Below are 15692 nucleotides of genomic sequence, written 5' to 3'. Positions count from 1 at the left end.
GGGAGTGTGGGGCGTCCTCGAGGCTCGCGCCTGAAGCCACAGAGATGCTCCTGACGGAAGATGCTCGCTGGACTTTCCAGTGTGGCCTGGGGCAGGCGCACTGCCGGAGGGAGTCTTCCAGAATTTGATGTCGTAACAGCTGAGGAGTGACGTAATTGGTGCAGGGGCCAATCACGTGGTGAATTTTCTGGAAATCTCCCCAAAATCCGGCACTTTGTCCTCCTGCTCATGCGCCGTGGCCACGGTGGGAGTGAGTGCCAAGAAGTGGCGGCAGCGTCCTTGATTCGGGACAATTCTTCTTCACTCGCTGGGCTCAGAAGTCACACGAAAAGAGTTTACATTGCCATGAATTCCGTTGCGTGGCGAATAAATTCGATTAGAAGGGAATTTATGTTTTTCTTTCCATGAAATTGAAGGAATTTATCTATTTTGTGGAGAAATATGATAAAAATTAACCCTTTGACGACTGACTGGTTTAGCGTGTCCCATGGAAAGAATCATTTTTTAACAAATTGTTTCAAATAATTTTCTTTTCTATTTAATAGTGGAAGCTCATTTTTCTGAAAGAGCTAATTTTCATTTATTCAGCATTTGGGTTTGTCGCAAATTTGAATAGTTCTCTTATAGTTTATTCCGCGTTTGGGAATAATACATTTCGCGGAACGTCTTCTTGAGTTGTGCACTTATCCGCCCACTCGGCGTGCAAGTGTGTGCTTCGCCACCACTTAATAGTTGCCACACGCTCACAGCGATGCCCCATGTCGCCTGGCCCTCCATGGCCGATGCTGCAGCGTCGATCGAAGACGCCACGCAGCCGCCGTGGCGGCGCATTTGCGCGCGCAAAGTCAGCGAGCGCGGGATGAGGAGTCCGTCGGCGGCAACTTGTCCCAGCTCGGCGCTCGTCGGCTCGCGCTCACGGCGCATATATTGGAAAGTGGTGCTGGAATGAGCTCCACAGCAGCAATCAGAGAGTGGAAGTGGAACAGTGAGGAATAGTCTCAATCGGCACTTTTGCTACCCACTTTAGTCACTTCCCGAACAGACCCGTGTCTTTTATTATCGGCATAAGCTGTGCTCCGGTTCAGAGTTTAGGAAGGCAAGAGCGACTGGTTGTGGTGTTATCCATCATCCGAGAGCCTCTGCGCGGTGGAGGTCGCTACATATTTCCGGCTGCAGGATTTCATTTTTAGCCTATCGCGGGATCAGTGAGAAAAGGGGGCGCTCTCGACGTTGGTGTGCGATTTTCGCTGTGGAAAATTTGCCGAGCAAGGTCGTGATCGCGAAGGACAGACGTACTTTGAAGTGGTGATTGTGCAACACCCTTTTTCCTTTCATCGGACATTTTTGTTGCTTTTCTCCGCCCATCTCGTTTGAGGGCAAGGTCGAGTGCGGGATATACAAGGAGAGATTTGCTTTTTCTGCCCAGAAAACACCCCACGGCAGGAGTTTTGACGACAGGACAGCAGGACAAGCACAGCGATGGCCGATAAGAAAGCCGCGGAGCAATTCTACACTCCACCCCCGAAGCTGGGCAAATGGGAAGGATTCTGTTTGTTCCTGTGGAACAGCGAGACGGGACAATTTATGGGACGAACTGGCGGAAGTTGGGGTAAGTTGAGAACAAGAATATTTTTGTCACAGCATGACCGGGTAGAAGCTTCACTCAAGGTGAAGATGAAAAAAGGAGCTCCGCCATTGTTGCATCCTTTGCTCCTTCAGCAGCCACGGCGGCCATTTTGGAATCGCCTCGCCCGCTTTTGTCTGCCGTCACGATAATGTGCGAATAAAATGCATTGAGATCCTTCTGTATCCCCAGAAAATTGTGATTAACCGGAGAAAATTGCATTAGGCGAGCCTAAATTGCTGTATTTCACGCAATAGATCGCGAACAAAGGTCCCACCCAATGCGGGATAGTTGCATAATTTCCTGAGAGATGGGGTTGGGGCGGCGAGGGGAAGGGAGGGGAAGTGCTTCACCCTCAACGTCCCCTGGAGTCAAAAATCGATATAAGTAAATCATTCACATTCTGTCCATGGCCCATTTCATCATGCATATTTCATAAATAATGTCTCTTCGAATTACATGCATCACTGATGATTACATAAAAATTGTCTTCCTCCGAGAAATCGCACATTTTCGCTGCACTTTTGCCTTCCTCTTCATGGAGGCGTGCGAAGGAGCAAAATTAGAACAGACTGTTATTATGTAACCACGATTTTGCTCATGCGGATATTGAAAATTATGCTATTGGGATGTTCTTGAGGCCGAATTTTCTGAAAATTTCCTCTCTAGCAAGCAAAATAATGAAATTACATAAAGTTATTCACTGTTTCAGCGAAATCATTGATATTCTCGCTAGAGATTTCAAGAAAAACTCGCCTGCAAGTGACAATGAGAGGGAAGATAAAAAATCTTTCCGAGCCAATGCTGCTATTAAGTGCAATTGCATTGGAAAATCAACCACACAATCTGAGAGACATTTAAATGAGATTTAATGCATGCAATTACAGTATTTTTTTTATAGTTATGTTGTGGTTTTTTTTATGGGCACTTCTGTATTCCAATGCGTCACCAATATTTGAACAACTCTGCATTTCCCTTTTTTTTGGTTATTTAAAGACCAATTTTATCGTCTCGTGAGTTATTTTGGCAAGTTAATCTCGCTGGAGTCTGTGTTTTGGAGGCTCTTATCAGAAACTGCTCCTCAATTTCTGCTGAGCTTCACCAAATATTTGTTCTTTTTCTCACAAGCAAGCAAACACATGAGCATATTATTAAATAAACTCGTTGAGGTTTTTCCCCATAATTGCTATCTGAGAAATTATCACAATCACAGTAATCAACTTTCAATGCAGCAGTAATTCACACCCTTTTCGGTAGCCATGTATTGAATGGCATGAGGAAAAGAATATCTCACAAATCACTGGATTGTTGAAATATGAATCGGAGTGAGAAGCATATTTGCCGATCTTGTTAATGCTCAGTGACGTTCTGAGATAAAATAACATTGTACGAATGACACTGTAAATAAAATTTATCGGGAAATATTTTTCCCTGTGTCAGCATAAAGGCAAACTGAATCAATGTAGAGAAATAATTGATACAGTCAATAGAGTCGCCGGCACAATGCAGTTTGAACGGTTGTCGAGAAATCATTTTTTAAATAATTTATTGGTTTTCGTCATAAAGCCAATCAATACTGCACATGATTGCCTCTTTTCACGCGGCACTTTTCTTCGCGCTTCAGTGAAGTTTTACTGAGAAAAAAGGGTCTTTCTGGAAATTTAATGGCATTTTATATGGCATTTAGCTTTAAATTGCAATTGCGACAAAAATAAACCTTTTTTTCCTCTCTTCTATGAATTTTACTACACATTAAGAGCGGTGGAGTAAAATAGAAATAGAGAAAATGATTGCTAATGAATGTGTTTTGACTTACGAATACAATGCGATGAAAATTAACCCATTATAGAAGTTTGAAGGAAGATCTTGATTGCAAATGACTTAATTTAAATGCAATTTTATTGCTAACCATATTCTCGTGAATGATTGTTCTGCATGTAAAAATTGTCAGTGTTGTTTTATGTGTTCTTTCAAGCAAATACTTTTTACATTCTCTACATTGCGTCATCAAATGTTCATTGATTAAAGTCTGACTCAGAGAAATTTTATATTTCACTGTGCTACTTTATCATCTTTCTCCATGAGTTTCCATCCAGAGTGCGCTTGTTTGAGCGACACAAGAATTCATTCCAGATGTTCGTTTATCTATTAAAAAATGTTACATTTTATGTTTGAATTTGCTGCCGTGGAATCTGCATTGTTGAACCACATTTCTTCGAAGGTTTTGTTTTTTTGTCACTCGGCGAGACCATGACCACGAGCAATAATCTGAGTGTGAATGAATGGCGCAAATAGAGGAAGAGAAATAAAAATTACAATTCTGTCTACTTTGCATGAGAATTAGTTTGAACTGGCTTAGCAACACGAGTTTGTGTACAGTCATAAGTAAAAGTCTCGTGCTTGTGCGTGATGACGTAGATGAACGATGTCATTTACAACGCCAAATTGATCGTATAAATAGAGCTGTTTTCGACAGACTCTTCGAAAAGCAGCGAAATATTAGTGATTCAGACATGGAAAAGGTGACAGAAAGTCATCTCAGAGGGCAAATCTGCAGATAAGTTAATATTTTATCATTATTCTCTCTGCATGGCACAATCTTCCAGCCCCATCTTCAACTTCTCCAAGTGGGGCAAATTGAGTTTCTCCACCACGACGCCCAGAAGAAGCGCGCCTTTGCATGAGGAAAACCCGCGACGGAGTGTGAGGGACATTTTCACGGAGGAAGAGCTATCTCGAGCCTCTTCCTCTCGAAGGGATAGAGATCTCCTAAGGAGGGAATTCTTGATGATGGTGAAAAAAGTCTCTAAATATAACACACCCACGCACCCATTCCAAAAATACCCGCAATCTCACACTGGCTGAAGGAAAATGGAAGCAAATTTTGGCATATAAACAAGAAAATATTTATATTTGTGTGTCTTACATGCCAATGTCTCTCTCCCATACAAATTTCCCTTTTTCTCAGCCACACTTTCCCAACTGCGATGTTTTTCTCCATGTGTCTTTTTTTCCTCCACGCACAGCCTCAAAACAATTTAGATTGTTGCTCAGTCGTTTGTCTCCATTTCGGCTTACGGAGGAAAATTCATTGCCTAATAGTTAGGCATTCCGGCCCGGCAAATAAATTCGCTTTATGCAAACATCAAATTCTTCAGAGTTCTTCTCATTCGGCTCAATAAATCACACAAACACACGCACAACACTTTTTCTACGACGCGTTCCAATCATTTTTCATTGATTTCAATTGATGCGCGCACAGATTTGTAATTGAACTGATTTAGCGCCTGCATTCAATGAGTAATTGATTTTGAACAAGTGCGTGATATTATTTATATCCCCAACTTTCACAAAAATTTATTATTATTCATTTTTGGAGTGATTTTCAATTAAGAAAATCGGTCTCTCTTCAACCTATATTTTTGCCAGTTGGAATGGTGATCATGTGAAACAGAGTGTCGTGAGTAATTTGGCGTAGGAGACATACAATATTGTGAAATTCAAATGACTTATCTAAAGAAGTTGTGTTTATTTTCGTACTTTGCTGAAAAACACACAGCTCTCATTTGAATTAATTATCACTCCCAAGTCAATATTGAATTTATTGTGTGTTGCATATTTTTCAATATAAATTTATACATGAAAATACTTGAAAATACTTTAAGCGTCCCGAGAAATTTGTTTAATGAGTAATATTTGTTCATGAATTTAGCTACAGATTAATCAAGTTGTTGATAAGGTATGCAAAATTATGGGAGCTACAAAAATAGCACAGGAAGAGCTTTTTTTATGATCCATGAGACGTTTATTGGTGACGCTTTTGTGACGTAAAGTCTATATTTTACAGTCGAGTGCTCGTAATTTGGGGAGAAATGATGAGAATTGATAACATCCTTCTCAGTTAATGTGAGTTTCAAGTCAATTGGAGAGACCAATCAATAGACATTGGTATCAATTAGAGATTCTTTGAGATGAAGATAACCATTTGAATCGATTGTCAGAGACAAATTGTCTCATTTCCCTGGCAGTTTATAAAACATGCGTTATCTCTCTGTGCCAATCGACCATTCCCGCGTTTGGAGTGAAAAATTGATATTTTGCCAAGAAGATCAACCCATGGCGAAGTGTGACCCAATTACGACTTGTCTCGAGTGCATTTCTCCATGCTGTATCTGTCTCTGAAAATAGTGTGACGATGGATGCCATCATCATCAATAAATGTCATATTACTTGTGCTCAACAATCACGCCAATTTCCTCAACTTTTCTTCACGTTCTCGTGTCTTAATTGAGTGCCAAACGGCCGAGTGATGTGGCAGCTCCGGACGTTGGGCGAGGGTCAAACGCACAATTACCACCCTCCGGACAGCGCCCGGGGGTGCAGGAGAAATGCCACCTGAGCGGGGCCACAACGTGTAATTGAGGTGGAATTCACTTAATTTGACGGCAAGACGAGCAGCTGCCGTGCCCGAGTCTCTCTCATGACACATTTATTATAAATATTAACCCCCTCGCGAAGGCCCCTTCCTCACCCCGCCGTGCCGCAATAGACGTCATCATGCCACACTGTCACATGACGTCATGCGCAGTGAGGGTGAAAGAGAGGCCGAAGGATAGGTCGAAGGAAAAGTGCTAAGAACGGAGGCAAGAGCTATTTGGGGAATGCATATTTGTAGCAAAATCAATTAAGCGAGATGTCGAGTGGAAATGCTAAAATTCTACGTTGAAATTCCATCCGAAATATGCGGGATGCGTAACTGGGTGGATTGCATAACACCCCATATGAGTTTCCGATCAATTTAATTAGACTATGCTGAGATGGGAGAATCATGCGATAGCACCGATGCATCGATGATGAATGGTTACATTGAATTTTGGTCGCTTGCAATGCGAGTGTGTGTGCTGATCAATTTATCCGGCGGACGAGAATGGCATTTTCCACTTCCCACTGGCGTCTTTGAGATAAAGTCAATAAATTGGATCATAAAATCAAATACTGTGCAATAAAGCAGAAAATATTATCATCGTATTTCATCTATAAATTTTCTCATTTCCTCGGTCAAACTGGAAAATAAGTTTGATATGATCAAGAAAAGGAGGGAAAGATTGATACTTTCAACGCCTTTTTAACTGCAAAGGAATAAATTTTTCCATTGGGAAAGTGAAATTTAATAATTCTGTTTCTGTGATGCAATATTATGTACATGATTTACAATTCTCATCATTCTTTCACTTACATAATTAATAAATTTATTGAATTATTGAGGGAATTTTTGAATTGATTTATGTTTGTCCTCATATTTTTTGTTATTTCACCATGAATTCTTCATTAAAAGTTTGTGTGTTACAGCAACTATTTGATTATCGGCACAGACTATTCATCTTTGCAAAAAGAGAAATGATTCAGTATCTCTTTAACTTCAAGTCAAGAAGTTGAGATCTGATATCGCATGCTTTCCATAAATAGTCTGCGAGAATCGCTTCAGTTACAGTGAGTCGGAAAGTCTACACATTTTTCTCCCATCTTAATCAGCCTCCCCTTCTAAGTTGAACTCTGACATTTGTACCATCCAAACCACGATGGCAATAAACTCAGCTGTACGACTCGGTGGAAATTCACCCTCTGCCACAGTTTCTAAATTAGAAGCTTTTATATGGCATTAAGACTCTTTTGCCTCGCTCCTCTTTTCCATATCCACACACCCGAAATTGAGCCTGTGAAAATCCGTGTGAATAGGAAACGAGAACAGGCGAGATGATACAATTGAATATTTATATGCTGCGAAGCAATAAGTGGAGGAGAGAATCCAACCATTAATTTTAATTAAAGTGCTATATATCTATGCAATATTTCGTGCGATATTAAGTTTCTCTGGCAGCTTTTGAGCTTTTCTCGTCTGATGGGGGGAAAAAGGAAGCGTTGTGCATTGTGATGATGAAACTATGGATCCTTTCTCTTAAATGCATTTGAGGATCTGCGGATGCGAGATGCGACTGTTCTCGTGATCCAAATGATAGGATGATGAATATATGCACGAGACATTGTCTCGCCTTCCGCCCACTCGTGTGACACTCCAAATGATAAAATAGTCACTGCGGGAACTCGAGGGTGTGTGCTGGGTTGGAAGTGTCAGATAAAAAATGAAATGACATTCATGGAGAGTATCATTTATGTATTCCGTACACGCGTTTTCTCTTTCACCAGGTCGTTTCTCCATCAAATACGGCTGAGGAGAGAAAAAGTATCCGAGAGACTTTTGTGTATATGAGTCTGGGTTGAAAGAGAAAATTGGTGTGAAAGCTCCGAAAAGCTCCATCTTGTTACTATGCCGAATTGGATTCTATGCTAGCTCATCTATTTTCGGGTCACCCCACACCTTCGCGCACTCCTCAACCTCAGAAATGCGCCCTCTCTCGCTCTCGCCTCTACGCCGCTTTGTCAATTAAGCGAGACAAGCTCATAAGCAGGGAAAAGAACTATACATATCTCCGGGGCAAAATCTTCCACTATAATGGGGGCACATCCTTCGTCTAATTTTAATGAAGAGACCACACCGGAGAAGCAACAATATGAGGGTTTGTCAGGGCGAACCCTTGCCGTTCCGAGGTGTGCTCAAATTTAACAGGTGAGACCGATTCCTTCTGCCAACCCGCAGAGCTTTGTCTGAGGCCCATATTCGCTGTGAGCTATTCAAATTGTTGCGTGCCAACAGCTCTCAAATACGGCGGAAAATATCAACATTGCACAATAGGAGTCTATTTTTCATTTATTGCTCACACCCTCGAGCTCTTCGCGCTCCGCAGCAGAGTTGATCAGTAGATAAAGTTGAAGAAGAGCTTTCGGGAATTCTAAGAGTTCTCAGTGAGAAGAAACAGGTTTTTATTGTGGTTTCGCGTCTTTTTTACCATTAATATTGATGTGGAAAGTTATCTGTCCAAACCATGTTTCAGCCTTTATTATTAAGGTTTCTCTACTGAACTCTCCGCAATTCCATCAACTCTGACGCTTCGATTGAATGTCTATGACATTGTTATCGCAAGGGATCATGGTGAAAATTCGCCACGCCTCGTCTTCAACAGTAAATATTTAAATATGTAATTATATTTCGGAAATATCGAATGAGGGGCCGGGAAAAGGTCAACTGAAAGTGTTCATAGGTCGTGAACGAGTGAAATTACACAGAAGGGTGGGTCATTTTCAATCATGCGATGAGAGGCTCCGATAAAATGCTTCACCATTAATTTATGCAGAAATATGAAAGTGGATTGAGTGTATTTCCAGGGGATTAGAAGGACCTTTTGTCTATAGACATACATGAAATATTGCGCCTTTGCACGCGGATGGCAAAAAGTTGGTGAAAATATGTGAGAAGTCAGGCGTGTAGGCCGCAGTGGGAATAATTAATAAATTGTTCAGCATCCTGGGGAGATGCAACTGACATCGATATTTCATTTGTGGCATCTCTCCACCCTCTCGATGGGCTTTTCATATACTACACAGCATGCAATATGGGTAATTCAATAAGCCCTGTCTCTGGCACGAAATCCCCCCAACATGATGTGATTAATGAAGCGAAATTGTATCACTCGAATCATCCCCTTTCGCTTTCTCTCTCACCCCGTTTTTCGCTGTTTTGATTGAAAGTCTCACATGGAATGCGATTATTGAGCGCTGCTAATGTGTCAAGTAAATAGCGCTTCTGGGCCGCTGAGCATTTCACATTCAGCGCGATATCGGATGGGAATTGAATTTTGATCGCTCGCCAAGCAATTCAAGTCCAACTTCAAACAGTTGAGCATGGAAAAAGGGAGTACTTTTCCAGGGATTCTCGTTCTCTACTCTCTTTCTCTCGCTTTCACCTTGATCAATCACATGACATTGCTATTTATAAATCAATAACTCACATCTCGTGCCACCATCCCTCGTCAATCCACGTGAATTTTATATAAGGGGACTTTTACCTCAATAGGAATTCCACCCACACTTCCTTCCTGCTTCGCGGCGGGGACACAGAGATATATGGAGAGCATTTGCGGGTGAGTTTCTGGGGAATTCCCGTCAAAGTGTCCCCCTCAATAATTTTCACGTCGGAAATGATAAAAAATTCTCTCGCCTGTCGAAACTCGCCGAAACTCTCTGCGGCATGAAAAGCTGAAGGATGCTCGACAGAGAGAAAGAAATGAAATTTTCATGAAAGTCGTTTAGAGCGCGAATGAAAAGGTTTCTTCTTCCAGAATAAATCAAATGTGAAGGAGTTTCGCAAAAGTTTTGTCGTTATTGTCTTGTTTTATAAATTCAGAGCTCTGGCTGTGTTTTGTGCTGCACGAATTGAAAGCTCTGAATAACACATGGCGACAAAGTGATTGCCTTTTCAAGGTATTTTGAGGAGCTATTGTCGAATTGAGTAGCGCAAAGATATCAAAATAAACTCCCTGAAATGAAAGTGGAAATAAGAAATTGAATATTATGGAATCCTACGTTGGTCTCTATAAAATCTAAATTAGAACACAAACTCTCTTCCAAAGATGTTCTCTCGAGTAAATAAATATATAGAGTTTCGCAAATGGAAGTTTATTTAACTCTCTGTGTCAGGAAATAATTTCCGCCCAATCGATTTGTAAATCCTTTTACATCGCTGATGTTGTTTGAAAATGATTCCAATAATATTGATTTGGTCGTAAATGTCGAATTTCCAGGAATATTTCAGAAAGCTCAAAAGCGGCGAGCGTAACATAAATTGGGCAATATCGCAGCACTTGTCGTTCGCCCACACACATGTTCTTTAATTACCCCTGTGCATAATTAACATTGTCAGTGTTTAGATAGCACAGTGAATTGCTGCGATAAATCTCAATTATTGATTGTAACAGTTTTCCCTCGCACACGTTGTGAGATTATTTTTGGGGGAGCTTTAGCGCGTGAAAGCACACTCATTCACCCCAAAATTTATCCTCTTGTCTTGACCTCTGGCAGAATTTTTCACACTCCTGATAGCAGCAAAACTCGTTACATAAGCATGTGACTTCTGCTGCAACAGTGTAGATTTTTATTCCCATCGCTTCATGTGTTTTATGGCGAGAGCTTTCGGAATCGATTCTCACGTCGGCTACACATTCACATTTTGGGCGGCGAAGGCTAGCCAGTTTGGCGCCCCTTTGGCTGGGAATTAAATTTCGCTGAAATTGCCCACCCCTTTGGGGAGTCGTGTATTCAAATGAAACCTTACGTAAGTGCACATAAAATATCACGACGAGAGTGGAGACTTGGACTTTTACCCGCATTCCTCTCTTTCTCTCTCTCTCTCTCGCGCTCTCTCTCTCTCTCTCTGGGAAGTATGAAAAATGTATGGTTTCCTTGCACGAGCATCACGATTACATAATGGGATGTTTCTAGATTTAAGTAAATTCACCTGAATATTTAAACGCTGGCAGTGAAACTGATATTTTTCTCCCTCTTCTCTTTCTTTTCAGCGAAAATCCTTATTTTTTACATCCTGTTCTATGCAGCACTCTGTGGCTTCTTTGCAGCAATGTTGGCTGTTTTTTATCAAACACTAGATGACAACATGCCAAAGTGGCAACTCGATAATGGGTTAATTGGAACGAATCCAGGTGAGTTCTGGGAATTTAACGCTGCAACTCATGCGCTAATGGCGATGTTCTGTCCCCAGGATTGGGCTTCCGACCTATGCCCCCGGAGTCGAACGTGGAGAGCACCTTGGTCTGGTATAAGGCGTCGAGTCCCGAGAACATGGAATACTGGGTCAATGAAGTGGACGAATTCCTGAAACGTAAGTGGATTTTTAGATAAGTCACAGTTTGACGATAAAATATACGAAAGTTTCCTCACATTCTTACGATGTCATGTGGGAAGTTTTCCACAATGGCCACACCATTGTTGGGCAAGCTGTGTGTGCTTGAGGAAATGGGTTCTATTCTTTGCCTTCGCCTATGCAGATGAGGAGCACTTCAAGAGCTCCCACATATAGAATTCATGAGCACGAGTGTACTATTATTAAAAGTTTTCCTCGTTACTCTTCCAGCGTATGCGGACGAAAATAAGGTGGAAAATCGTGTGGACTGTGACTTTGATAATCCGCCGCCTGAGGGAAAAGTTTGCAATGTGCCGGTAAAGAATTGGGATCCCTGCACTGCCGCGAAGCGGTATAACTTTCCCAAATCAGCGCCGTGCATATTTTTAAAATTAAATAAGGTGAGTCGAGTGTGGGTGTTGCTTGCGTGAAATTTTAACGCTGTGAAATATTATGCAGATTTACAACTGGGTCCCAGACATCTACAAGAACGCTACCACGTTACCTGACAACATGCCCGACGAATTGAAGCAGCATATCGCAGCCGAGGAGAAGCGAGGCAGTAAAAATGTGAGTATCGATCTTCCAGGATCTCTTCCTCTCCTTTCTTCCTCTCGCCAGAGAGACTTCACCATTGCAAAATGATTCTTCCATCTCTCGCAAACACATTCTCCTCACCCCAGGAAAAGAGAAATCACTTTGTCCATTTTTGTGTGTATAAATGCCTACAGGATGAAAAGTGTTTTTTGTGTGTAAATTAGCGTCATAACGAAATTCATTCCATCAAATTTTTCACACGCCTTATTTTCTATATCCAAAATTTCTCTCTCGCTCTCTATGTTTTCCCTTCTTGTTTATAACCATTTATTCTGAAGCGCACACGCATTTCTATCTTCTCTCCATTATTTGATTAAGAACAAGTGCCTTATCTAGGGTTGTAACGTTTCATCAGACTCCAAATTTGACTTCTTCACTCAGTGTCTGTGTGACGCTGAAAAATTGGGAGAACATCTTTCCACCCCACTCTACAACCCTAGACTAAATTATTTTTTTTTTGTAAGATTTTTGTTAGCCGAATTTGCACATTGTAAACACATCCAATTGGCAGTGCGAATCGTGTCGTCGTGAAAATGCAATTTGTAGATGCATTTCGATGAGTACAACAGGATCACATGTGACTAACACGCAATTGTTGTGCAATTTGTGTATTCTGATTTCTTTCACAAATCGTCAAAACCCTCGTGAACGTGCCAAAATTACTCTTTTTGTCCTACTTTTTTTTTATAGACTTTCTCTAATCAAACTGTTGAGATTCTTTCAGAGTGAAAGAGCCGAAAAAGATAAAAATGAAAAATGAAGAATGTAACAAAAGTCTTAAATTTTGCACTGACACGAAAAAAGAATGCATATTCAACAATTTTGATAAAATCAGAGACGTTTACAGACCAACGTGGTGTGGGTCTCGTGCGAGGGCGAGAATCCGGCTGACGTGGAGAACATCGGCAACATCCAGTACTTTCCACGAAGAGGCTTTCCCGGCTACTTCTTCCCCTTCCGGAACCTCAAGGGATACCTTCCTCCACTCGTCGCTGTCCTGTTCGAACGACCTAAAAGTAAGTACTTCCATGGGAGGGAATTGAATGGATTTTCAGCTTATCGCAGAGGCATTAAACTTTGCCAATTAGCAGAAAGCTCATCCCCACACAGTATAGCGCTCATATCTAGTTGACTGGCATTGTGAGAAGTTTCTGTAGTTGAAGCGCCTGTTTACATGCATATCAACAAATAATTATCTCTCTCGGGCTATTTTTGCTGCAAATTGAATGCAAAGTGAGCAATATTTGCTGCCCACGTAATTGAAGGCGGAATCCTTCGGATTTTAGTGGTGGAAAAAGTCCTTCAGACATAGTGGAAGCCATATTTTTCCATTTCGCACTCTCCCAATATTGGCAAAGCATGATTGAAAACACTTATTTGACATTAAACAAATCCTATTTCGAATGTTGCTTTCCAAACCCCCCCTGAATAATTTCTGCATCACTGCATCAATTTACGTGCAAATGTTTGTTTAATGTTAACTATTTGGACAAACACAGCCCAAAGTTGATGCTTTCGAAGGGGGAAAAAAACTCCGTGTGGCCGGAAGCGATAAATTCTGTTTTGAACATGTCATGCTGTTCACGCTACACCGGATACTCAATAATCCTCACCCCGAACTCTGAGCTTCGTCTCATTTTGGGGGACTGTGCGAGTGTGAATGGGATCTATTACAGTTTCCTGTTGAGAGAATGTCCTTGCGCGCATCCCTGGAGTTGGTTTGGGCCGGAGATAAGAAGTTTCGGCGGCTCATCGATAAAATTCACTCGCATTATCCAGAGAGAAATTGTTGATTTTTCCTCTGCGCCTCCGCCCTCCGAAGCTCTCTCTCTCGCCCTCTCTGTGTAGAATTTTTATGAAATAAATTGAGAAAGTGCGGCATCTCACCCTCGTCATCTATTTCCTTTGACCTACATAATGCTCAGCTCGGTCGCAATGGGCATGCGCTAATTTTTCGTGTGTAGAAATCTCCATGCATCGACATAGCCACTGTTATTGATCCATAATACATACACTTTGAAGTGGATAATATAAATGTCGTTCCTCCTTTCGTCCTCTAGCCTTCTTTTTCTCCAGCGCACACGGCATGATTTAATATCGAGAGACCCACATAACACGAAAGGAGAGAGGATATCGTTTAATGTAATTGAGATGCTAAATAAATACATTTCGAGAGCGTTCAGGATTAAATGCCAACAATGGGCGGGGTGGCAAAACTTGGCCTTCGACAATCGTGGGAATTTCCGAATTGATTTTACCTCAATGCCGGATTAATTTGTTCGCTCTCTGGGAGCTTTTCAAATGCCTCTGACGTGAGGGCACGTCACGAGGGCCCTTGATGTGGGTGCCGCCATGGGATTTTATCCATTGTTGATCCTCTTTTACGGTATAAACAATGGGGGTGCATTTCGCAACAACATAAAGAGGGAGAGTGTAATTATTACAATGTCTCGCATTTTGTAGTTCCTCCGCATAGTGAAACATTTCGACTAATTTAAGACTCATTTAGATAGTTTGCAAGTTCAGTTGGCTTCTTCGTATGAAGACTCATCTCCAAGTTCATTTCTGACTCGTAAACTCGTGAATTTGCAAGCCAATTCGGTGTTTTTGTGGCCTATAATGAATTGGCCTTACTTTGCCACTTGCCCTGTACTACAAACTATTCCGATAAACTTCCGACCATTGAGGCTTCTGTCCAATCAATCAAGTCGTGGGAAGTTGTTGTCCAATTACCGCCTCTGTAGACACAAACTATACTTAGATCCATAATGAGTGACATTAGCGTCAGCGAGAGATGTGTCTAATGTTAATTTTCTTGTCTCTCCTTAGCTGGTGTCCTTATCAACATCGAATGCAAGGCATGGGCACGCAACATTAAGCACGATCGCTCCGAGAGGAGGGGTTCCGTCCATTTTGAGTTAATGATTGATTAAGGGAACACACACATTCTATGACTAGTAGCGTTTAAAAAGAATCTACCAACCAAAGTTAAGCAGTATGGAAGTGAAGGGTGAAACATCGCCTGCAAGATAGTCAAAAACATGGCTTAGGCAAAAAAATAATAATGCACACACCAAAAAAAAAAAAACTAAATGCGTATGACTAGGAGAAAATTGAAGTGTATGAGAGAAGAGAAAATCCTTAGTAAAAAAAACAAAAAGCGTAAACCAAAAAATGATTAGAAATGACTTAAAAAAATTACAAAGAAAATATCAAAATGTGGAAAGAAAGAGAGATCATCAAGAGACATCATTCATTGTGCAATGATAGTGACTTGTAGCAACTCGAAAGCGCCACGTTTTTAATGGAATGTAATACAATGCAGAAGATCTTGAAGCTGGAGCGACACTCGAGACATAAAAAATTTCTTAATGTTCAACACCTTCAAATAGTGTGGCTTGAGTAGATAAAATAAATTGTAAAATAAGGTTTTAAATACTTTTAAAAATGATGAAAATTCTGTTAGTTCTACATCTTATAAATCGAGTTAGGACCGATGGGTGTTCGAAAAAAATCATGAGCCAAAAGAATTAAAAAGAAGATAAAATAGGCAAAAGAGAAACACTTAAAGGGGTCTCTTAAAAGAAGCATAATAAAAGAGGAGGAGAGTAAGTATTTAAACCAAACGCCCAAAAGATACATGAGGAGAACAACTTAAGA

At 41.1% G+C, this 15692-nt stretch overlaps 1 protein-coding gene across 2 annotated transcripts; it reads left to right on the top strand.

The window, feature by feature from the left end:
- Window positions 1-933: 933 nt before the first annotated feature.
- Window positions 934-15125, top strand: LOC132262820 (sodium/potassium-transporting ATPase subunit beta-2). Of its 2 annotated transcripts, none has more exons than XM_059762252.1 (7): window positions 934-1609; window positions 11095-11235; window positions 11295-11414; window positions 11667-11836; window positions 11895-12005; window positions 12880-13048; window positions 14862-15125. In XM_059762252.1, exons 1-7 carry the CDS (start codon window positions 1480-1482, stop codon window positions 14963-14965), a joined length of 945 nt encoding a protein of 314 aa, XP_059618235.1. In that variant the 5' UTR covers window positions 934-1479; the 3' UTR covers window positions 14966-15125. The 2 variants fall into 2 exon arrangements, with proteins under 2 accessions (XP_059618235.1, XP_059618234.1); XM_059762251.1 differs by having other exon boundaries at window positions 12868-13048.
- Window positions 15126-15692: the final 567 nt, after the last annotated feature.

This window comes from Phlebotomus argentipes, unplaced genomic scaffold, assembly GCF_947086385.1.
Source record: "Phlebotomus argentipes unplaced genomic scaffold, Phlebotomus argentipes genome assembly contig_15, whole genome shotgun sequence".
In the NCBI taxonomy this organism is placed as follows: Eukaryota; Metazoa; Arthropoda; class Insecta; order Diptera; family Psychodidae; genus Phlebotomus; species Phlebotomus argentipes.
Note: the sequence above shows the minus strand (reverse complement) of the source record. Positions and strands in the feature narration are given on the sequence as shown.

Bases quoted from the DNA above. Each gene is read 5' to 3' on its own strand.
- LOC132262820 (XM_059762251.1), top strand. From the start codon at position 1,480: ATGGCCGATAAGAAAGCCGCGGAGCAATTCTACACTCCACCCCCGAAG. The intron at 11,236-11,294 runs GTGAGTTCTGGG...TTCTGTCCCCAG, and splicing joins GTTAATTGGAACGAATCCAG to GATTGGGCTTCCGACCTATG. The intron at 12,006-12,867 runs GTGAGTATCGAT...TGATAAAATCAG, and splicing joins AGAAGCGAGGCAGTAAAAAT to AGACGTTTACAGACCAACGT.